The 22,457-nt window shown below is 36.8% G+C and overlaps 7 protein-coding genes across 7 annotated transcripts; 4 read left to right on the top strand and 3 right to left on the bottom strand.

The window, feature by feature from the left end:
* Window positions 1-6: 6 nt before the first annotated feature.
* Window positions 7-5,581, bottom strand: LOC113797715 (uncharacterized). The gene is made up of 6 exons (XM_027348142.2): window positions 5,375-5,581; window positions 3,459-5,315; window positions 2,659-3,393; window positions 1,553-2,594; window positions 1,117-1,492; window positions 7-1,052 (listed from the first exon to the last, which is right to left on the bottom strand). Exons 1-6 carry the CDS (start codon window positions 5,418-5,420, stop codon window positions 102-104), a joined length of 5,007 nt encoding a protein of 1,668 aa, XP_027203943.2. The 5' UTR covers window positions 5,421-5,581; the 3' UTR covers window positions 7-101.
* Window positions 5,582-7,204: 1,623 nt separating this feature from the next.
* LOC113797720 (uncharacterized) lies at window positions 7,205-9,044 on the bottom strand. Its single transcript, XM_027348147.2, has one exon. It carries the CDS (start codon window positions 8,887-8,889, stop codon window positions 7,282-7,284), a length of 1,608 nt encoding a protein of 535 aa, XP_027203948.2. The 5' UTR covers window positions 8,890-9,044; the 3' UTR covers window positions 7,205-7,281.
* Window positions 9,045-9,171: 127 nt separating this feature from the next.
* LOC113797717 (nose resistant to fluoxetine protein 6-like) lies at window positions 9,172-12,988 on the top strand. Its single transcript, XM_027348144.2, has 7 exons — window positions 9,172-9,682; window positions 9,762-10,826; window positions 10,903-11,014; window positions 11,065-11,740; window positions 11,798-12,341; window positions 12,395-12,537; window positions 12,591-12,988. Exons 2-7 carry the CDS (start codon window positions 9,764-9,766, stop codon window positions 12,870-12,872), a joined length of 2,820 nt encoding a protein of 939 aa, XP_027203945.2. The 5' UTR covers window positions 9,172-9,682; window positions 9,762-9,763; the 3' UTR covers window positions 12,873-12,988.
* Dcps (Decapping enzyme, scavenger) lies at window positions 12,889-14,100 on the bottom strand. The gene has a single exon (XM_027348151.2). It carries the CDS (start codon window positions 13,950-13,952, stop codon window positions 12,975-12,977), a length of 978 nt encoding a protein of 325 aa, XP_027203952.2. The 5' UTR covers window positions 13,953-14,100; the 3' UTR covers window positions 12,889-12,974.
* An 819-nt stretch (window positions 14,101-14,919) lies between these two features.
* Window positions 14,920-17,108, top strand: LOC142645440 (uncharacterized). Its single transcript, XM_075821636.1, has 3 exons — window positions 14,920-15,660; window positions 15,735-16,503; window positions 16,571-17,108. Exons 1-3 carry the CDS (start codon window positions 15,553-15,555, stop codon window positions 17,062-17,064), a joined length of 1,371 nt encoding a protein of 456 aa, XP_075677751.1. The 5' UTR covers window positions 14,920-15,552; the 3' UTR covers window positions 17,065-17,108.
* Window positions 17,109-17,966: 858 nt separating this feature from the next.
* On the top strand, window positions 17,967-19,763 carry LOC113794413 (uncharacterized). Its single transcript, XM_075821508.1, has 3 exons — window positions 17,967-18,163; window positions 18,252-19,074; window positions 19,141-19,763. The coding sequence occupies exons 1-3, from the start codon at window positions 18,038-18,040 to the stop codon at window positions 19,758-19,760; spliced, it is 1,569 nt and encodes a 522-aa protein (XP_075677623.1). The 5' UTR covers window positions 17,967-18,037; the 3' UTR covers window positions 19,761-19,763.
* Window positions 19,764-20,057: 294 nt separating this feature from the next.
* Window positions 20,058-21,748, top strand: LOC113797699 (uncharacterized). Its single transcript, XM_075821509.1, has 3 exons — window positions 20,058-20,362; window positions 20,430-21,225; window positions 21,289-21,748. Exons 1-3 carry the CDS (start codon window positions 20,255-20,257, stop codon window positions 21,678-21,680), a joined length of 1,296 nt encoding a protein of 431 aa, XP_075677624.1. The 5' UTR covers window positions 20,058-20,254; the 3' UTR covers window positions 21,681-21,748.
* Window positions 21,749-22,457: the final 709 nt, after the last annotated feature.

The raw sequence follows: 22,457 nt of genomic DNA, 5'->3' as shown, positions 1-22,457 counted from the left end.
CGTGAATTGTTTTGTTTTAGAAAAGATTTTATTACAAGTGATAATAGATGTAAAGAATAGAAAATAGAATCATTACATTATTATAATTAATTAATGTGTGATCAGTGGTCTTCGACAATGAAATTTTGAATGTATTTGCGAATAGAGCTTATCCAATTGATGTAGTAGGCACGATGTGGATCGAATTCATATTCTTCAGTTTCGGTGTAATCGTTGAATGTGTAGCTGAACTGAGCTTTGTTGCTGTCTTCTGGTTTGTTGACGTTCAATTTGAAATTCATCATGTCGGCATCCAATTTGAATGCTTTGCGTGGTTTACCTTGGATATCGATCGAATAGTGGCTGCCATCGTCTTTGATTTTTCCGTTGCCGATGATTTTGTATTGAACACCGGGTTCGTAGAGCAAGTCGGTATGTTTTTCCAAATGAATACCATCATAATCAAGTTTGAACATTTTGACTGGCGAATGACGATCATATTGCATGTTCATTTTGACACGCGGGGTTTCCAATGTCAAATGCGATGGTACTTTACGCGAAAGAACACCTTCCAATTTGCCATTTTCGCTTTTGACCGGTTCGATGAGCATTTTGCCATCTTCGTATCGATAATTGGATTCGATTTCGAAATCACTTTGTCTGCCTTTGATATGGATTTTGCCTTCTTTGATGGTTCCTTTGGCATGACCTTCGATCAATGTACCATCAATATCCATACTGATTTGGTCATTTTGTCGCGAATAATGAATCTTTGAGTTGTAATCTGGCATTGTAATCTTGACAGCAATGTCGGATGATCGCAACGATAGATCGACATCGGTTTTGTATTCCCGGGAATCACGTTTGGTATATTGATGCCATGACAATCGTGGATTGACCAGCGATGCGCTCAATTCTCCTTCATGGAAAAGATTGTATTTTTTCGAATCGACTTTCAATGATGCTCGTTTGGTGATCGGTGAAATCAAATCGACAGTCATATCGATTTGGCCATCGGCTTTTGTCACCAAACTCAACGTGGATGGATCAATGAGCGAAAGATGAAGTTTGCCCTAGTTTTATGAGGATGAAAAGTTAACACCACGACATAATCGGATAATGTCAATCAAGACTTACATTTTTGACGTAGGCATTTTCGTTTCCTTCGACAGTAATGTCACGGTATCGCATTGGATCTCGTTTCAAGACGAAATTGTATTCACGGTCTTTAATGTTCAATTTCATGGTTCCTTCACGTGGACTGAGAGCGTTGTCCAAGTCCAAAAGGATTTTGCGATCATTACGGCGGTAGTTGAGATTAAGTTTGCCACCTTTGTGTACGGTCAAATAGTTTTCATAGAATAGTTGTCCATCGCGTTCGACAGTCGATCGAAGTGTGTAGATGTCGTTTTCCTTTTTGAATTCCATATGGTAATGTTTTTTCATATCCGATTCCGAATACGATACATCGGCATCGGTTTTCAACAAGAAAGTGCTGGTCGGTTTGGTCATTCTGTTTTTTTGGTTAAAATTAGTATTGTTATGGCAGTCAATGTGGGTATGTATAACTTACTCAGTTTTGTGTGTGATGAAGATTTTCTTATCGTTTTTGGACAATGTCATTTTGCCTTCGTATTGTTGTGGTTCGGTTTGTTTCAATTCGCTATCATAGCCATAATTGTTGCCTTTCACTTTGAGATGAGCGTGCATTTTCGAATCGATTGGTGATCCACTGTTTTTATAATCAATCACACCTTCCACATCTTCGGCGTTCATTTCGGCAGCTCGTTTCGAACGATCTTTGCCGGATACTTTGTATTGCAATTCGATCGGTGTTCCTTTGTTGCTTTCATATTTGAATTCTGATTTGAGATCGTAATCAATATCGAGATCGTTGGCCATCAATTTGATATCACTGTTGCCATGCATTTTGAATGGACGCACTTCTTCCACTTCCATCTGGGAGTTTCGCATCAATCGGAACTTGTGTTGAAGTTCGCGACCGAATTCGCCTTCCAAATTCAATTCGTTCACTTTGAATGGTCGATATTTGAATTGGACATTCACTTTATGGTTGAGAATGGGGAAATGGCTGGACATGTATTTGGCTCGGTATTCGACAGCACTGTTTTTCTCTTTCGAGGATCGTTTCAAATTGAATAGAAATTCATTTTCATAGTCGACAGTGTGTGGCTTTTCATCGCCGGCAAATTTGTATTGCAGATTGAGACGGTTTTTGCCAACATTGTTTTCCTTGTCATGTTCAAACGAACCGGTAAGATCGGCTTGAAGGACGTTGGGGAAATCCATATGCATTTTGAGATTGTTTTTGTCAGCATTGATTGTGAATTCAGTGTTGAATTCATGTTCGGGCAATTTGACGCTCACACGATATTGTTCACCTTTTGTCACTTCCAGTTCAGCTTTGGCTTGTTTGTTGCTTGGCGAACCGACTGCAGTCATTTCGGCAATATAGCGACGAGTTTTATCCTGGGTTTCACTTTTCAACATCAATTCCAATGCGGTCACTTCTTTTTCCGGTTTCACAACGTAATATTCAACATTGGGCAACATCAGTCCTTTGATATGGGAAGCTTTGCGACAATAATCCAACACTGGCCAATCAAATTAAAGAATGAAATGAGAAATAACAAAATTGAATGAATGAGAAATACATACGGAAGAATGAAAAGCATCGGTCACTTCGAGCGTCGGGTGTGATTTCATTTTCATAGTCTTTTTCTTCACCGGTGGCTCGTTTTTCGCGCAACGATTGTTTGAATCGCATGACGGTATGCTGATCCATATCTTTCATGTTGAATCGAACCAACAGGGAATGTTCCTGTTTCTGAACGTTCATGTCGATCATCGGTGTGTAGGCAGCTTTGGCATCATATTCATAACCCATTTTATGATCTTTGACCATCAATTTCATTTTGCCATAAAGACCGGCCACAACACCACCATTCATTCGGATATTGCGATCACCTTTTTCGCCACTGAATTCTCCATCATATCGAACGACCAAATTATCACCAAACTTGTACATCAATGGAAGACCAGTGATGGTGGGCAAAACCAATTTCGAATCAAGCAAAACACCGCCGATGGAACGATCGACTTTTTTGTCGTTGATAATTTTTTCCACTCGTTTCATCAACAATTCTTTCATTTTTTTCATATCCTGGAACAAATCGGTAAAGTAGACATTTTTGCCATTAATCTGGACAGTTATTTTCATGTGATGGTTATCATCGGCATTCTTACGAATCTGCGACAACATTTTGAGCATATCACGCAAAAATTGCATGACCGATTGGAATGATTTCTTTTCCAACAGACTCATTGCATTGTTCAATTCGCGATCGAAACCCGATTGAGTGACTTGAAATTCGACAAGTTCCTTCAATTGATCTATGAGTAATGGATATTAGTTGCAATGTAATTAGTAATAAGTAATAAGTAAGTAAGTGATTTACCGTTTTTCGAGCGGATCAATCGTCCATTGATACTGCGGGTAACATTTTCATGTGTTTCCGGGTAGATAACATCATATTCGAATGTGTATGGGCCATATTCTCGGGCAATGTTTCGGGTGATGCCGATTTCGCGTTTTGGTTTTTCGGGCAATTCCACGTCTTCGCCGACGGTTTGTCTTCGAAGGTCATTTTTTGATTTTTTCAAATTGTCCACATAGGTGAGAACATAGTTTTTCATGCATTCTCCTTTGACGGCAAACAAATCTTTGATATGACTCATGCCACCATTCTTCATCATTTTCTGGAATGCGGCGATTCGAGCTTCGTTCGGCATCGATTCATCCATCACAAGGCTTTTGTAGCGATCCATATGGCTAGCATCATTGGGCAATGCATTGACAGCGGCTGCACGCATAGCTGGTTCGGCATCGGTTGATTTGATGATTTCATCCATAGCGTTCACCATATTGTCGACGCCATCAGTGTTGACATTGAGATTTTCCAATGCCCGAACGATAGTCATGCGTTCGCTAGCATCTTTGGCTACAGCCAAACGGGCCAAATAAGCATCACGAGCATCTTTCACACCGGAATTGGTGGCACAATCGTTGGTCTTTTCGCAATATCGTCGAACCAGGACTGAAAAACCGAGCAACATGGGTCGGATGGTTTTTTCCGAGGCAATGACCGGCAACAATACCTGAACGGTTTCTTTGTTGGGTGCAGCTTTGATTGCGGCCACTGTGAACAAAGCAGTGGATCGTGTAATGGAAAGTTCTTGGTTTTCGTGTGCCTTGACCAATGTTCGGATACTGCCATCACTGGCAGCGAATGCCGAGGCATCTAGGAACAATTCCCGTAAACGGTGTGCATGTGCCGGACAAATGGATGTTTTGACACTTTCATCAACACTGGCAGTTTCTTCGGCCGACAAATAACGAAGTTTATCGACCAATTTTTGGAAAGTGAACGATGTTTCAATACTAGCTTGGGGTTCGGTGATTTCCGAGCATAATTTTTTCAATACTTCCACAACATCGGTTTCGGTAGGATTTTTGTGTTTGTGATCAAAGCTAAGATATGGTCGTTTTGGTTGGGCATTGGTCGGGCCAAGATCAGCAGCCACACCATCTTTGTTTTGTTTGAGCATCATTTTTACATAGGACAAGTGTACTGGTTTGTGCGAGCGATGCACCAAAACATGGCGTTCTTCGCAATCAACTTCGGTCACAACTTTATCTTTGAGAGTCATTCGACAGGAAAGATCACTGTCCATCGGGTGCATATAGTGACGCATAAGTTCTTTCAGCTGTCCTAATGCCTGGTCGGGTGTTTGTCGCAAATCGATTCGTCGATCATCACAAAGATTGAGATCTTTACGTTTTTCGATAACCACTGTGTTGTCATCTTGGCTTCGAATTTTTCGGTATTCAGTCGGACAACGGCCAGAGAAATCGATTTCTTCTGCTTTTTCTACGTTACCATCGCTTAGAACTTGAAGTGAGGAAACGATTGCTTTTTTGACGTTCAACGACCAATCTTGATCGTCGTCGGCCGGACAGACACCAAGGATTCGACCGTTGAAGTAGCCGAAAGCGAATGGCTTGGCGGCCAATTCAGCGGCCAACTCAGCACCATTGGGAACACCGTCAATGGCTACATTTTGTAACCTTAGAACGGCTTCACAATCACTAACAAAGGCAACTTCGGCATCACCTTTAATGGTTACCTTTTGGCTATCGCGTGGCGTGAGAACAGTTTTTGCATCCAACGAATAAACATAAGTGGATTGGGCCTTTGGATTTATTAGCTGAGGAATCGAACGGGGGCAGGCAACTTCACAATGCTGTGCTTGGCCTATCGGTAAAGAGTGGTCGAATGAATGATTGATTAGTGATTCAATTGCAATTACTTACCGAGGCCTAGCAAACAGGCAGTCAACAAAAGAGCAAGGACTCTCATTAGGAATTATTTTTGCATCGGTTTTTTGGATTTAGTGTAAAATGGTCTAGGTGTGTGTGTGCTTTGTAGAAAGAAAGAGAGAGAGAGAGAAAAATAAAGTTTTGTGAGAGGATGCGTGTGGTGAAGTTGATTGATGCTAATAAATATTAGATACTGGGATTTGGCCATCCGCATCTTATATAGTGGAGATTTTGTTTGCTGAAGTTTTTGTGTGTGTGTGTGATGGCTTCATCTCAACATCTTGCTTGCTTATCATTGATTATCAGCCAGGATCGCATAACCGAAACAACGCCTAATGAGAAGTTTGTTGTGTGGCGAACTTTGATCACGTACATTTTATGATCAATCAATAATATTGATATATTTTTTCCTTTCTTGTTGATCGATCGAAGAATGTAGCAAAAACAACAACAACAACAATTTTTTGGGTTTTTTCTTGCACTTGTCGGTGACTGCTTATGCTGTTTGGTTGGTGGGTTTGGATTGTGTTTGAATATTAAGTTTGTCAAGAATATTGTTAAAAGTTTGTCAAGAATATTGGTCTCCATTGGTCATTGTGATGTGAAAGAAATAATCAGCTTCACACATTAATATCACCATCCGCTTGACTGGTGATTGTATGAAGGTTGGTTGATGAGATATGCTGGGTGTTGGTGGAAATTTCTGGATGTATCTTTCATTTTGATCGCCTTGAAAGAAAAAGGATTATCAGGCTGTCTAATCATCTGCGAGTCTATGATGAATTGGTTATGCCTTGATAAATATCAATCAAGATAGGTATCGGGTACATGCACAGAAAGTGAAGCATGGATATTGACGAAAAGCATGTCATGATCCAATGTCATTCGATATGTCTGGCTGGTTGGCAAGAATCGAATGGCCAAATGCTATCTGATTGATTTTGATTGGCATTTCCGATCGGTAATGGTTAATGGAAATGATATTTACTGATTAGTTTTCCTATGTGCATCCTCTCTATCTAATCCATCTGCTTGATGATTTTCTAAATTTAGAGATGTGATGGATGAAAATACCAACCACATCATAACAACAACAACAAGGAGTGAAAATTTTCCACTGCAATCATTATTGATCATTATTGATAATTGAATGAAAAAGTGAGTTATTGAGTAGTGATGATGATGATCGTCGGCAACAAGATAGTGGCCATTATTGATTGATTGAATCAATCATCGTGAAAAAAACAAGTCCTTGCAGTTTTTCTTCAATGTTTATCCTTCGCCATTTAGCTCTGCAAATAATAATGCTATTTTGGGTAATGTTCAATTGCACAATTGGCTACCCATATGCTCAAGTGGTCGTTAAACAAACACACAATATGGGTTTTTTCGACAATGTTTTCAACAAGTGTTTGATGGTTTGGAGATTTCGATTTTGGACTGAAATTAGGCTATTCGTCACTTTTTGCCATATCAAAGTCCATTTGGGAAGTATGGATATCGAGATATGGGGTATGGATATGATGTTTTTGTTTGTTTAAAAGACAAATCAAATCGAATCGGACTAGGAAATAAACTTTCACTTTGTTTGCTCAACTGACATGGCATCTTTCATATTTGTTTGTTTATTTGTTTGGTTAGTGAATGGTGATAGTTATGGAGAGACCTATGATCGCATCGAAGATGACACATCATCTGGTTATTGTCAATGTTGACATAATCATCATCACAATAACATAGTGCTTTTTGTTGTCAGTCAACCATCCGAATTGAGAAAGTGAGCAATTCAAATGAAATGGAATATAATGAAAACTGACCATGAAATGATCTGATAATAATGATTTTTATTGACAATTCAATGTTGACCGCACTCTCATTCATTGCACCTTGTTCTCTCTACTTTACTTTTTGCTCCGTTTCCTTTGTTGTTGACTTTTATTGCTTTTCGATGGTGGTTTAGCAACCATTTTCAGTTTGGATATAGTTTGCTGACGTTTTTGATGCTGGGATGATATTTTGCTGATTAATTTGACTGATTGTTCATTGTTGACGGAAGATCGATTAGTGGATGATACGGAACTGTTGTTGTTGTTGGTGCTGCTGCTGCTGCTGCTGCTGCTATTGTTGTTGTTATCATTTTTGACTTGCTGTTGCTGTTGTTGTGGTTGTTGTTGTTGCTGGTGTGTTTGAATTTCAACTTTAGTCGGGCAGGACCACGAATCCAATTTATTGGAATAATTGGCATAAATAGTGCTCATGCAGGCTATTTTGTTCAGACAGGACCATATGCCCAATACCGTGGAGGAAGTCAATACGGTGGAGGATATCCAGTACAGGGACAAAACGTACGATGTTTTCAATCCAAAATAGATGATAAGTGCATCACAAGCGATAATCAATTTGACCGTAAAGATGAGATAGCTTCGTGCAAAATATCGCATATAATTATTGCTCGTTTGATTCACTGAATATTCGTATCGCGTGGCCAGACGTTTAATGTTATATTTGTAAACGAAAATATTGCCCATCAACACCAGCATCACCACTGGTCCGGCAAACAGCAAGTCCTGTAATGATCGATATAAGGATCCTTGCTTTTGCTTTTGGTTGATCAGATAAAGATTGCCATACTCGAGTAGTATGCAGAATGTTCCACTCATGACGATAGCGAAAGCGGCGAATATGGCTATTTCCAACGGAGATAATTCCAGAATAGGAATCTCCGGATAAACCCCGACCATTGTATCGTCGTTCAAATTTTTCGGAACAAAACCTCGAAATATTCGTGGTCGAAATTCAATGTAATCGAGCATCAATCGGAAATCCACCACTTGTTCTTCCGATTCGGTTCGATCACGCAGTTCGAATTCGTAGAAAAATATGGACGCTGATTTGCTGGTTTTGGATGATTGCAGACGATTGGAATGACTGGCACGAATGCCCTGGATGGTTGGCATGGGCGTCAGACGTCTAAGGATAAGATGCATTTCGCCACACACAATATCACTCAACCGGGAACAATCGAAGCGCACCGGACTTCCGATCACTTCATCCTTTTGGCCGAGAATTTCGAAATCTATGTAGGAATTATTTCGATCAAAATCCTGACTTGGACATCCAACGCGAAGAATGAGCAAATACTCGTAGATGGCATTCTCCGACATGCATAGCATATATTGAATTTGCTCTTCCGGCTCGATGGGAGTGGTGCCAGTAGAGTTGCATGACTTGAATATTTCATGCATTATGAAACATAACAGGAAAAATAATGTCACCGCAACAAATCCTATTTCCACATATATGGTCGGGGATGGTCGATATATCGTATCATTGTCTTGTTTGCGTAATGGATGCTGCAATTGAGATTGCGAATGTGATTGATTGATTGTGACTGGCATTGTTTGGTGGATCATTATCGTGAGCGTGATTAATATGATTGGTAATTGATTTTTGTAATGATGATCGATCCATGCTGATAATGATGATGAGACACAATTAACGAATGCCATTCATTCAGAATGTGACTGATTAATCGAATCGCCAATTGGAAGCCATGTTCGCTCGCAGCTTTATGTATAGTGGGCAAAAAAGTTCGATAATTTTGCAGCATTGTTATTGAGATTGAATTATTTCATTAAATCAATGCGTATTATGGTGGCAGGAAAATGCAGCATCTTTCATCTGATTATACAGAAATGAGAACGACTAAACAATGAAAATGAAAAGATTTAAGGATAATAAGGCTTTCTTATATATATTTTCTATTAAAATGTGTCGTCATGATTGATAAGGTTAATAGGTTAGATGAATCAATCGAATGAATGAATGAATGAATGAGGCAAACAAGGTTATAATGATTAGGATTGAGATTCAAATCAAGTGGCAAACTGGTCGATTCGATAATGGTGAATGGTGATAAACAACCTGTTTTTGGCCATTAAGGGTATTGCATATTGTGTTATTGTGTGTTTGCATAACTAAATCAATGACAATCATTATCGATGAATGACTGGTCAATACTTTTTCTCTTTCTCCATTCAAAATCATTAGGAAAGGATGATTGATGAACATTGATGATTCGGATGAATGAAGAGAGCATGCAAATCAAGTTATCTCTCTTTTTTGCTTCGCTCTGCACTTTTTTCACTGTTCAAGATTTGAGAGAGAGTTGTTTATGTCTTTCTCCAAGTTGATTGGTGAAGTAATGAATCAATGATGATTGCCACTTTCGATAACGGACCATCACTACATTTATTGATTTGTTACGACATCAAGCAAGCGAAAGTGTGTGTTCCAATCAAGGTAAGATGCTTTTTTCTGCATAGAATTGTGCTTGCTCACACACAGGGAGATGTTTTTTGTTCATTTAACATTATGGCAGTGATGAAGTTATTACATGCGCTTGTGTTATTCGCTTTGATATGGGTCACCATTCAACAAGAGACCACAACATTGTCTGCTGATGACACAAATGTGGCCCAACCATCCATCATAACCAATCAATCCGGCAATCTTGCAGAAAATTCTACTGTCGAAAATGAACATCCAGCCAGTGCCGATGATGATGATGGCGAAGATGATGAAGAGGATGAAGACCAAGATTATGATTCGGGTGAATCCTCCACCGCCAAAGCCACGAATGCGGAGAATGTTGAAGAAGAAGATGATGATTACTACAATTCCAAAGCTGATCAAGACGAAGAAGATGACGACGAGGAATATGAAGAACCAAGTTGTACGGTGAAATTGTTGCTGGAAAATATGAATCTGACGGCAATGTTACCTCAGGACGGTGATCGATTACGGCAGGAATATGATGAATATATGCTCAGTGATGATCCATTGCAGATACGAACGGCACCAACGGCCAATCATACATTTCAACGTCTGAATCGTTTGGTGAATTGGTTTCGCGATGTTGCCGATCAACAACAGGTTCGTGCCGGTCTCACCAATTTTCTCCATCAAAACTTTGATGTTTTGCTCACTCTGGAACTGGATTCGATTTGCATCAATTCGATTGTCGCCATTTTGGTGGCCATCCGCCGAAACGAACCGTGGGCATTGAAATTTGTTGATTCGGCGCCCAAAATTCCTTCCGGCTTGATGAATGGTGTCAGTTCATTTCTGGGCAGTTTCGACGAATGTCTTTCGATCGAAAGTCCGTCCACGTTGTCCGAATCATATACGGGACAATATTGTACGGTGAAACCATTGCTGCCGTTGCCTGCAACCGAAATGGTCAACCACTACGATCGATCCGATCCCCAAGTTGAACGTTTGTTACGATTCTATGCAGCCTACAATGTGCAACATTATTTCCAGATGAATCCGGCGCTCAAATTTGTCGAACTGATGAAATCGAAAAAAGGACGGGTCACCAATTTCGGTCTTTGCTTGCCAAGCACATGTGATGGTCGACAATTGGAAATTGCTCTCAACAAATGTAAGTCATTTTTGGGGAATTTTGTATCCCTTTGTTATTTGGTAGAGATGATATTAATTTGGCAAATCAAACAAAGTTCTTTATCCAATCATCGGCATCCCGTTGGAAGTACAGGAATCCTCATGTTGGACCCAAAACAAAGCCAACAATTTTTGGCTTCGTATGGATGGTTATGCTCAATTCGCAATGCAAGTATTCCTTACTGTTGTTGCCTGTGTTTAATGATTGACATTGGCAGATTGATAATTGCCGTTTTGGTTGTGCTGGTCGGTGCGGCTACTTTGTACGACATATATCCATGGTTGGTCCGAAATTTTCAACACAGAAATGGAAACGATGAAAGGGATCGACCAGTGGCTGTCGATGCGATTGTCGAGATATTCTCGGCTGTCAGTAATACAGGTCGGCTATTTGATCAATCCCCGAATCGTCTGGCAGTGCTGGATACATTACGATTGATAATTATATTCGTGATTGGTCTGTGCAATGCATTCTATCTGACACCGCTCACATCGTTATTGCATAATATTGCTGGCTCAGTTCCTGGCGAATTGTTTACAAGCAGAAAATATTTCCTGATTCGGGCGCCCATTTTACTGAATGATGGTCTATTGATCATAGCGGGCGCATTGTTTGTACGAAGCATATTTCGACATTTGGTTCAGCCGCACGACTTGTTCACTTATCTGGTTTACTTTGTACGGCGATGGATTCGTCTAACCATGCCCTTGTTTGGTTCGATAATGTTTTTGTATCTGCTGCCATCGGCCGGCTACGGACCATTATGGTCTCGAATGGGAGAAATTTTGCTGCCGGCATGCAAATCACCATCCTCGATCGCATCATCATTGTTTCACTTTAGCAATTGGAATTTCGTCCGTGCCAACTATACCAACGATGATTGCTATCTGGTGGTAGGATTGTTAATTATTCATTTCCCTCTTGATTCGATTAATTGATTTTTGTTACAGTGCAATCCGGATTCGTGGTTTGTATCGATCATTTTCCAACTGAATGTGGCATTCTTTTTGGTGGTATTGGTGATGTATGAATCGCCGAAGAAGGGACTTCGAATGTTGATCATAATGATCATCTGCAGCATTTTGTTGAACATATCGCCGCGATTGTTCTTGACAAACACACGTACCTATTATGAAATGATGAGGCAACCATCGTTGTGGCATGCACGCCGCAGTTTTTATCTTTACCATCAGAACATTATTCAATATCTGGGTTCGTTCAGTATTGGTCTGTTGCTTGGCTATGCGATCATTGTTCGTGACAATATCAGCGATCAAGAGCAAACCAAATCCAACAAACAGAGGAAGCTGATCATCTACAACGTGTTGGCCATCATCGGTTTGATCGTGCCGTTCGTTTGGGTGAATCAATTTTTCGGCGAACAAGGTGTCAGTCCGAATGAATTGTCGGTGTTGTTGTTCTTTTCGATTGGTCGTTTTATATTCGGTTTATCGTTTGGCTGGATTATTTATGCGTCGGTTGCCGAGAAATCCGGTGAGTAATGTTTGATGATTGATTGATTATTGCTAATGGATCTTTGATGATAGCATTGATGTTTAAATGTTTGACGCCGATATCGATTCAACCGATTGCCCGGTTATCGTTTTCGATATTTTTGGTGCAACCACTTGTCCAATATCAACGAATGTATTCGGCACATGAGACTCATACAATGACATTGCGTAGAACGGTGAGCTATCAGTATGTCAAGTTATCATTGTTGTCATATTTCTTTTGAATTAGATTGAGAATTACACGTGCGATTTTAGCATCAGTGTCATGCTTGGTTACCTGCTGTATCTGTTGTTTGAAGCGCCAAGTGATCGTTTCACTGTTGTTTGTCAGCGATGGATTCATCGATCGGAGGACAACGATTCGATTGAAAAACGCAACACCAGATTTTGGTGCGGACAACAACAGCAGCAACAAGACGGGGAGGGAGAAAGTCCCGTTGAACCTTCGATCAAAGCAAAAGTGGAAGAAAAACCCGATGAACATGACGGTGTTATATCGATTCGTTTTTAATCAACCAGCAACAACATTTTGGCAACATCATTCTAGTCGTTTATTTAATACAAAAGAAACATGTTAGGAGAGTTTTCTATGAAGGCAAAATGGAAATAAATTTCAATCAAATTTAAGCATTGATGCATCCGACAATGGATAATGTAATGTGACTTTTTGATAATAATCCCTCATCAGACCAATGTTTTCCATGACGGTTGTTATGAGATGAGCTCGTTCGCATTGAAATCCACGTTGTTCGTTCAGGATATGAGTGAAATGTACATGAACATGATAGAAACTTGGTTGATAATGGATGAACACTCGCAACTGATCCACCGGAATGCCGTACCGTTGCCAGATGACTTGTCGACCTCGTTCGTAAATCGATTGCAACAATGGCAGGTGATCAGCATTCAGATCTCTTAGGCTACGAAGATCTCGTCGTCGAATCAAGGCGTTCAAATAGATGGATTGTTTTTCCATATCGGTCAATTGGTCATTGGTGGCATTCCACTTCATATCGTTGGCCAATATGAAATTATTGTCCGAATGGATAATGCGATCGGTTTCTGCTTTACCGTCCAGAACATTGTACAGCCATTGAAGATGGCCCGGTGTTGACACTTGTTGTTCGATATAAGGTTTGGTGATTCGTTCGTACATATCGGCCGTTTCGGCAATCATTCGATGGGGATGATCGATGTATTTTTCAATGTCTTTGGGCGATGCCGGATGGATGATGGTCATGAATATTTTGTTGAGTAATGCATCATGTTCGCCGTCATCCAAGATGAGATTGACCAGATACGACCCATAGATGTCATTGCGAAACAAATTCGTACATCGTTTGATGACCTGGTTGAAATTGTCGCCGATTTTCGACAATAATTGTTCATCAAATGGATTCTTTTCCAAAATCAAAACGGCCGCTCGTTGTTGGTAACTACATTCCAAGCAAACTTGTTTACGTTTCGAATCGATTCGCAGAACGCGTTCGAATTTGAATTCCTCTAACTTATTGTCATCACCGGAATCACCTTCGATAGGATTCCGACCGAATCGTTTCAAAAGTATTTCGTGGATCGACGATTGAGCCATGCTGGAATGTTTGTTTTATTTTTTTCAAAGAATAAACTAGTGCCATCTATCAATGATCATTTTGAATAGGAATTACGGTTACTTTATTCAAATAATTTATTCAACAAAAAAAAAATAATAGGATTAGGCGATTGTGTAAAAGTTGTTGCCACTGTATTGTTGGGAAGAACCTTTCCATGGAATGATGCGGTATTTGATTGGTGTACCATTCCATTGATCGTAAACGCCGATTCCGTCATTAGTGCATCGAACGAATATAGCGGTGTGTTGGTGAAGATGCGGTTCATCATAATGATGATTTGGACCAAGGAATGTAGCGATGGCCGTATAGGCAGGGATTTTCGAACAATTATCCTTCACATGAACACCACGACGCCATGTACTAGTCAGGCCGATTTGTTTGTTACCTGGTTGTCGGTGACAGTTGGTTTGTACTAATGCAGCACATTCCTGATTGCGACCAATCCAATGACCAACGTGTTTGGAAGGATTCGTACAAGGAACAAATGCCTGGCATACATTGCCCACCAGCAACAATATGGCAGCCGCTAAACAATACTTGAAAGAATACATTGTTGATTCGCTATATGCTCATCATCTAATCATCTAAAGCTCTATTTATATGGATGATTTGTCCTCAAAACAAACGTTCTTTTTCATTTGTTTGGATCATGTGATTTGTTTTGGAAATAATTGAATCAGTGTTTAATGATTGTTTCATTCTGTAATAAGTATTATTTGATAAGTTTCAAGTGTTTTGTTTGAATGGGGGCCATTTGCTATGTATCATGTGATTTGTTTTGGAAATAATTGAATCAGTGATTAATGATTGTTTCATTCTGTAATAAGTATTATTTGATAAGTTTCAAGTGTTTTGTTTGATTTGCTATGTAACAACACCAAATTATTGAGAAGAAAAACAACTCAAGTTTCATCACATGAGTGGTAGCCAAACTTACTACTGATCGAGAGTAATTAATTAATGGGAACTTTGAAAATTGACCTTGTCTTGAAAGTAAAACACCAATCTAACAATCTTAAAAATGGTGTTATATTGGATATTCAACAGCAACATCCAAGCTAGCCAGTTTAATTAAACATATTTCATGATCATTCTTATTAAGATTTTTGATGATTAATTTTCCTTGATGAACCTATTTTGCGTTACCCGAATTAAAAACTGATTGGAATTGGAAACTTGATTAGATTGCTAGCCAAACAATGTAAAATTAATACGATTGTTAGGAAAATGTAGAACTTGATCATTGTTAACTGCAAGAAAAGTTTGACTCTGCTTTTCTACAGTTTTCAATTAAAATATTGCGAATATAGTCTATTAAATTGCTAAAATATCAGCCAAAAAAGCTTTTGTTAGAACAATCGAATTGTAGGAATTCGATTGTTAGACCTTGTTTCATAACAGTTAACAAGCTAAAGATCATTTTGTTGAAATTCGAATTAATGAACAAATTTAGCTGTTGGAATTGGCAACAAATCATATAAAAGCGTTCACAATACACCATACGATCGGAGTTTTCGATGACGAATTTTATTTTTCTTGTTGTTATTGCTTTAATTTTACAAAAGAAATCTGCTTAAAATGTATCGATCAAATATGAAATTCCTTTATATCTTCTATTTGATATTGATGATTACACCGGGAATCCGAACGGATAATGAAGTGAAAATAATAGCAATACATAAAGATGTAAGTATTATTTACATGTATTATGATTATATTCTACATGCTAATTATATAACATTTCACATTTGATAACAAAGCCAATCTGTGAAAGTCTCAAGAATAATAATGGCACACAATTCAACATAGTAGCGATTGGGACAACATCGAAGCGATTATTATGTTTTATGGATTACTATGTATATGATGTTCCAATCAATTCCTTGGATCTGGTCCATGATAAATTACATCTGCCAACAAAGCCGACACCAATCCGGGATAAATATCCAATTCTTTTTAACAGTCAAGGGTTTCGTCTAATTCTATCAGCCATTTCAAATCCAAATGCATTTATAATAAACGATGGAAAAAATGATTGGGTTTTTTTTTCTTGGAAGCGATTAAAAGTTCATTATAACATCGACACTTCTGAAGTGTTTACTAAATTGGATCGATCTGATGAGAAAAACGAAGTTTTTGTTTCAAGTGACATGCCACGCCATTATTATTCATTAGTTAAGGTGAATAATAATTTGTTTATGAGTATTGATCGATATGATGAAGATGATGGCGATTTTAGCAACATGTCAACTGAAGGAGCCAAATATTCAATATGCTCCAATCCACAGAATACGAGAATTAGGATGGAAAAAGGAAAATGTCGTTCGGGCATTCCGGTTCAATGGCCAGTATTGAAAGGATTTGCGAGCGATGGAAAATTTTATTTATTCAGCCAAAAATACATTTTTATTTTGGATGAAGATGTTTACAATAATCAAGGAGAAGAATATCCAGTGCAAAAAATAAGTTTCGATTCTTTCTTCAATTGTGCGGGTATTATTCCAGCCAGTAATGTTATAACTAAATCATGTAAGTAATAAATGGCAAATTTTTTTGTTGATGAAATCAATTCATTTTTATTGTTTGCTTTTTCAAGATTTTTACTGGATAATGGTGGCAATAATATTGTTACTGGTGATATTATTGACAATATTGGGGTGTATAGTTGTGCCTCGTGGTCGTCGAAGAATGCGGTCATCATTTGTAAATGGAAAAACTGGTGGTTCTCGTCGAAGAATGCGGTCATCATTAGTAAATGGAAAAACTGGTGGTTCCGGTTTCGAAGAGGGACGAAGTAAATTTAAATTAACAAAAATGTCGACAAATATTGCCACTACAAGAAGTGGTAAAAGTATGGCACAGCAAATCAGCCGACCTGTTATGGTTAGCAGTCGTGGAAATCATCGATCATTAACCGGTGGATCAGCGCACGTAACGGCACATACTGGCATTGATCATGATAACAATGGTTACGCCAACACCACTAATCCCAATCTATTGAAACGTTCAGCAACACGAATTCCGAGCAACGGTCGTCGAGATGGCGAATCGAAAATAAATCTAACCACTTTAATAAAACTTATTTCATAATTTTTTCCAATGATTTTATAATTTAATAAATGTAGAGAGAGTTACTTATGTGCCTATTTCACTTGTGCCTATTGAAAGTTAACCAAAGATTATTCATTGCATTGCAGACAAACAATAATTGTTAGTCATTAGCGGATTGTAATTTGTGAATAAACTACAATTGCCTTTAATTCAATTGAACTTTCCCTAATTGACAACAAAACAAATGAAAATATTTATAATGAACGATCCAAATGAATTTTCTGTGTGTTTATTTGCCTTTTTTTTGGAAAATGGCATTACCATCAGATCTGATATTCCCTTATATCTTCAATTTGATAATGATGATTATATCGGAAACCAGAACGGATAATGAAATGACAACGACTGCAACACAAAATGATGTAAGTACTATTAATTGATATTATTAAATAAAAAAATAAAATAAAATAAAATAAAATAATATTAATTGATATTATTAAAGCATTTGATATGCTAATTATAAAACATTTCACATTTGACAACAAAGCACATCTGTGAAAGGCTACAACATGATAATGGCACACAATTCCAAATAATGGCAATTGGAACAACATCCAAGGCAATATTGGTGATAACAAATCAATCAATTCCTTGGATGAGGCCCATGATAAATTACATCCACCAACCAAATTACTATCCTCTTCCTTTTAATAATAAAAACGTTATCAATAACAACTAATCCAATACATCCTCAATAAATAATTACATTCATTTGAATAAAAAATATGTTAACAAACAATCATATTGTGTTTCCAAATATTATACAATAGCAATTTTCCTTTGCAACAGCCACTATATCAAACAATAATGCAAACAATTAATGATTATGATTCTGTTGACTAATATTATAATTCTAGAAAACAATTAATGCTATTATTTGGAAATTTTCTAAAAAATTAATTCTTTACCTTATTGTTGACTTTATTCTCTAAACAAATCATAATTGATAACAATGTCTAATGGGAAATGGATTTATGTCATTTTCATGATTTTGGTGATTACATCGCACACCCAAACAGATAATGATACCACAACTGATGAACTTCAAAAATTGAAACACTATCAACCGTCAAAAGATGTAAGTAGTGAATTGTTTTATAATAAGAAAAATAAATGAATTTGATTCGCTAAACATAAAATGTTTCTTGAAAATATTTAAAAACAAGGAAATCTGTAATAAGGTTATTGTAGGAGCTATAGATACAACAAAAAGTTTGATACCGTATGTAGTGGCGCTTGGAAGAACAAAAAAACGGGTATTACTGATAACGAAAGATTTGTATGTATATGATGCTCCAGCTGATTCCTTTGATTCTACTAGAAATACAGTATATTTTAAATATATACCAATACCAATGAAGGATAAATATCCTGTCCTGTTTCATAATTCAATTTTTCAAAGTATCAAAAATGAAATTAGTGCATGTATTACGTATGATAGTGAGGGTGATTGGATTTGTATGGCTACTAATAACAGTGAACAGGCAATCAATTATAATATCGATACATCAGAAGTACATAAAGGATTCGTTTTAAGTGGAAAAGGGCCAGAAATATTGATTGCAACCAACGAACCATGCAAATTCTATTCTTTACAAAGAAGAGAAGACAAGGAAAATACAATTACTGGTTCCAGAACGGCTCTTTGGCTTACTGCTTACAAATGCAAAAATGGTGATCGCATAGTCAAATCGGATGAAATAGAGAAAGTGAGAGATTTTAGAATGCTTTGTTATGATAGTGACAACGTCGATATTAGGATGATAGATGGGAAGAAGTGTGACAGTGATATGGCAGTAGAATGGCCAATAGGGGCCGGTTTCGTGATTGATGGAAAATTTGTTTTAATCGGAACTTCTTCCAACTATGTATTTAGTGAGAACATTTTTACTCAAAAAGGAAAAAAATTTGCAGTGAATATGATTGATAAAAGAGATTTTTACAATTGTGCTGGTATTATTCCACCCAATAAGGTAATTTTCAAATCATGTAAGTATCGGATTGATTGGGACATTTTTTTCATTGGAATCAATTAATTTGTCGTTTGTATTGAAGATTTTTATTGGATAATTGCAGCAATCATATTATTAATGGTGTTATTAGCGATAATAATAAGCAGTGTATATGTTGCACATCGATCATTGGCAAACAAAAAAAAGACACGTTCCGGTTTGGAGAGATCAAGCAAAATCAGTTTATCCAAATCGTCCATAAAAGTAGCTAGTAAACGAAGTGTCAAAAGTAAAAGCAAAAGTAAGACTTCCAGAATTAAAAGTTCCAGCCCGAAAAATACCAGCAAATCTGGACGGGTTGGAAGCAGGACATCACTATCCGGTATATTGAGAAAAGCAACGTCTCCTGGCAGCCGAAAATCACTGTCCGGTAGATTGAAAAAAACAATTTCTCTCGGCAGTCGAACATCACTATTACGAAGATCAAGAAAAGCAACTTCGCCTGGCAGCCGAACATCACTATCCGGTAGATCACGAAAGGCAACCTCTCCGGGTAGTCGAACATCACTAAAAGGTAGATCGGCAAGACCAACCTCTCCTATGAGCAAAATGAGCAGTAAAATTAGTCTGAATCGATTGAAACGTTCAAAGTCACGATTAAACAGCATCAGTCGTGGTGGATCAACATCCAAGCTAGCCAGTTTAATTAAAAATATTTCATAATCATTCTTATTAGGATTTTTGATGATAAATATCCCTTGATGAACTTATTTTTCTGTTACCCGAATTAAAAAAAATCATCAAACCTTAGAAACTTGATTATATTCCTAATCAAACAATGTACAATTAATATGATTGTTAGGAAAATGTAGAACTTGATCATTGTTAACTGCAAGAAAAGTTTGACTCTGCTTTTTAACAGTTTTCAATTAAAATATTGCTAATATAGTCTATTAAATTGCTAAAATATCAGCCAAAAACGCGTTTGTTAGAACAATCGAATTGTAGGAATTCGATTGTTAGACCTTGTTTCAAAACAGTTTACAAGCTAAAGATCATTTTGTTGAAATTCGAATTAATGAACAAATTTAGCTGTTGGAATTGGCAACAAATCATATAAAAGCGTTCACAATACACCATACGATCGGAGTTTTCGATGACGAATTTTATTTTCTCTATTGTTATTGCTTCAATTTTACAAAAGAAATCTGCTTAAAATGTGCTTATCAAATATGAAATTTATTTATGTCTTCTATTTGATTTTGTTGATTACATCGGAAATCCGAATGGATAATGAATTGAAAATGACTGCAACACAAAAAGATGTAAGTGTTATTAATAGAAATTTTGAAAACATTTGATATGCTAATTATAAAACATTTGATAACAAAGCAAATATGTGAAAGTCTCAAGAATAATAATAGCACACAATTCAACATACTAGCGATTGCAACAACATCGAAGCGATTATTATTGATAACGGAAAAATATTATATATATGATGTTCCAATCAATTCTCTGGATCACGCACATGATAAATTATATCTACCAACAAAGCCTATACCATTGATGAAGAAATATCCAGTTCTTTATGCGAATCATGTATTTACTGATTTTTTAATAAGCCATTCAATTCTTCATTTATTTATAATAAACGATGGAAAAGACGATTGGTTTTTTTTTACTGATAAAAGATCAAAAGTTCATTACAATATTGATAGTTCTGAAGTGTATGGTAAATTGGTTAAATTTGATGCGAACGTAGTTTTTGTTTCAAGCGACATGCCACGCCATTATTATTCATTAGTTCGAGTGAATAATAATTTGTTTATGAGTATTGATCGATATGATGATGATGATAGCGATTTTAAGAATATGTCAATCATACCTACCGAAGGAGCTAAATACTCAATATGCTCCAATCCACAGAATACCAAAATTATGATGGAAAAAGAAATTAAATGTCGTTCGGGCATTCCTGTTCAATGGCCAATATTAAAAGGATTTGTTACTAATAACAAATTCTATTTATTCGGTCATTCATGCATCTACATTTTCGATGAAGCCGTTTACAATAACCAAGGAGAAAAATATCCAGTGAAAAAAATAAGTTACGATACTTATTTTTTATGCCAAGATGAAAAAATTCAAACTGAAAAAAATCGACAGCAAAGAAAACAAATGGACAGTAAGTTTGCTATCAAGTTTGTGATTGAAAATTGAATTTAATTGATATTTATCATCTTCACAGTTATTCAATATGTATACCTTGTAATAATGATCGTGCTCTTTATCTTATCACTAAGTACAACATACGTAATATTGAACAAATGGAATCAAGACGATAGAGAGGCGAAAAGGCTAATAATAAAAAAATCAAACAAACAAACTGGCTCAAAACGTATCATAAGCAAGCAATCATATATCGATCCATCCGTTTTAAAGCAAGCTAGTATCTTTCCATCGACAATGAAGCACGCTAGTAGTAGCATTCCATCGGCTAAAAGTAGTATCATTGAACCGGTTAAAAAGCAAGTTAGTATTAGTATGAGTTCAGCAGTTATGAAAAAAACATTGAAAAAATCGGAATTGTCGAAAAATTGGACAAAGAAAATGAAAATGTCGAAAATGAAAATGGTATAAATTGTTTTTTGTGAAATAATAGAATAAATGATATTTTTTAAATAAATCAATAAATTTCTGAAATATTATTAGCTGTGTTGAATTTGATATAGGCAATATTGCTCAATTCTAACAATTGAAATGCTGAACAAATTGAATTAGATTCAACAATCAATGAATTGACAACGAGTAAGAAAATTTTGTGCTGAAACCTGTGAATTGTTGGTTATTGAAAATTCGAATTTATCAACCAAATTGATTGGCAAATCAAATTTCTCGAACTTGACTTTGGTTGGAAATTCGATGGTGTAGTGATGTTAGAGGCCAACCTAGCTTTCGAACAATTAAATTATAATTGTAAGTTCGGTAATCGAACTGCATAACAGTATTTAAGTTCAAAGAAATGTTTTATTAAAATGCCTTTTGTTTGGAGATTGAAAGGATTTGTTACTAATAACAAATTCTATTTATTCAGCCAAAAATACATCTACATTTTCGATGAAGATGTTTACAATAATCAAGGAAAAGAATATCCAGTGCATAAAATAAGTTACGATACTTATTTTATATGTCAAGATGAAAAAATTCCAACAGAAAGAAATCCAGAGCAAAGAAAAGAAAAAAACAGTAAGTTTGCTATTAAGTTTGTGATTGAAAATTGAATTTAATAGTGACAATTATTGTTACTTTACATAAATTTAGTTCTAGTTCACGATTGGACTTGAACCTAGTTTGATTATTTATAAAAAGTTTAATTGTTATTGTTCTATTATTTGGTGATATATTCTCAATTTATAA

The sequence above is a fragment of the Dermatophagoides pteronyssinus genome, unplaced genomic scaffold, assembly GCF_027571235.1.
Source record: "Dermatophagoides pteronyssinus isolate colony J.1.1.1.1 unplaced genomic scaffold, Derpt_VIB-CSIC_2022.12 sq0011, whole genome shotgun sequence".
NCBI classification, from domain to species: Eukaryota; Metazoa; Arthropoda; class Arachnida; order Sarcoptiformes; family Pyroglyphidae; genus Dermatophagoides; species Dermatophagoides pteronyssinus.
The sequence above is the reverse complement of the archived record's forward strand: the minus strand, read 5'-3'. Positions and strand labels throughout refer to the sequence as shown.

Bases quoted from the DNA above. Each gene is read 5' to 3' on its own strand.
- LOC113797699 (XM_075821509.1), top strand. From the start codon at position 20,255: ATGTGCTTATCAAATATGAAATTTATTTATGTCTTCTATTTGATTTTG. The intron at 20,363-20,429 runs GTAAGTGTTATT...TTGATAACAAAG, and splicing joins TGACTGCAACACAAAAAGAT to CAAATATGTGAAAGTCTCAA. The intron at 21,226-21,288 runs GTAAGTTTGCTA...TCATCTTCACAG, and splicing joins GCAAAGAAAACAAATGGACA to TTATTCAATATGTATACCTT.
- LOC113794413 (XM_075821508.1), top strand. From the start codon at position 18,038: ATGTCTAATGGGAAATGGATTTATGTCATTTTCATGATTTTGGTGATT. The intron at 18,164-18,251 runs GTAAGTAGTGAA...TTTAAAAACAAG, and splicing joins ACTATCAACCGTCAAAAGAT to GAAATCTGTAATAAGGTTAT. The intron at 19,075-19,140 runs GTAAGTATCGGA...TTTGTATTGAAG, and splicing joins TAAGGTAATTTTCAAATCAT to ATTTTTATTGGATAATTGCA.
- LOC113797715 (XM_027348142.2), bottom strand. From the start codon at position 5,420: ATGAGAGTCCTTGCTCTTTTGTTGACTGCCTGTTTGCTAGGCCTCG. The intron at 3,394-3,458 runs GTAAATCACTTA...CATTACTCATAG, and splicing joins ATTGATCCGCTCGAAAAACG to ATCAATTGAAGGAACTTGTC. The intron at 1,053-1,116 runs GTAAGTCTTGAT...TCATAAAACTAG, and splicing joins AAAATGCCTACGTCAAAAAT to GGCAAACTTCATCTTTCGCT.
- LOC142645440 (XM_075821636.1), top strand. From the start codon at position 15,553: ATGTATCGATCAAATATGAAATTCCTTTATATCTTCTATTTGATATTG. The intron at 15,661-15,734 runs GTAAGTATTATT...TTGATAACAAAG, and splicing joins TAATAGCAATACATAAAGAT to CCAATCTGTGAAAGTCTCAA. The intron at 16,504-16,570 runs GTAAGTAATAAA...TGCTTTTTCAAG, and splicing joins TAATGTTATAACTAAATCAT to ATTTTTACTGGATAATGGTG.
- LOC113797720 (XM_027348147.2), bottom strand. From the start codon at position 8,889: ATGGCATTCGTTAATTGTGTCTCATCATCATTATCAGCATGGATCGAT.
- Dcps (XM_027348151.2), bottom strand. From the start codon at position 13,952: ATGGCTCAATCGTCGATCCACGAAATACTTTTGAAACGATTCGGTCGG.
- LOC113797717 (XM_027348144.2), top strand. From the start codon at position 9,764: ATGAAGTTATTACATGCGCTTGTGTTATTCGCTTTGATATGGGTCACC. The intron at 11,741-11,797 runs GTAGGATTGTTA...TTTTTGTTACAG, and splicing joins ACGATGATTGCTATCTGGTG to TGCAATCCGGATTCGTGGTT. The intron at 12,538-12,590 runs GTGAGCTATCAG...CTTTTGAATTAG, and splicing joins CAATGACATTGCGTAGAACG to ATTGAGAATTACACGTGCGA.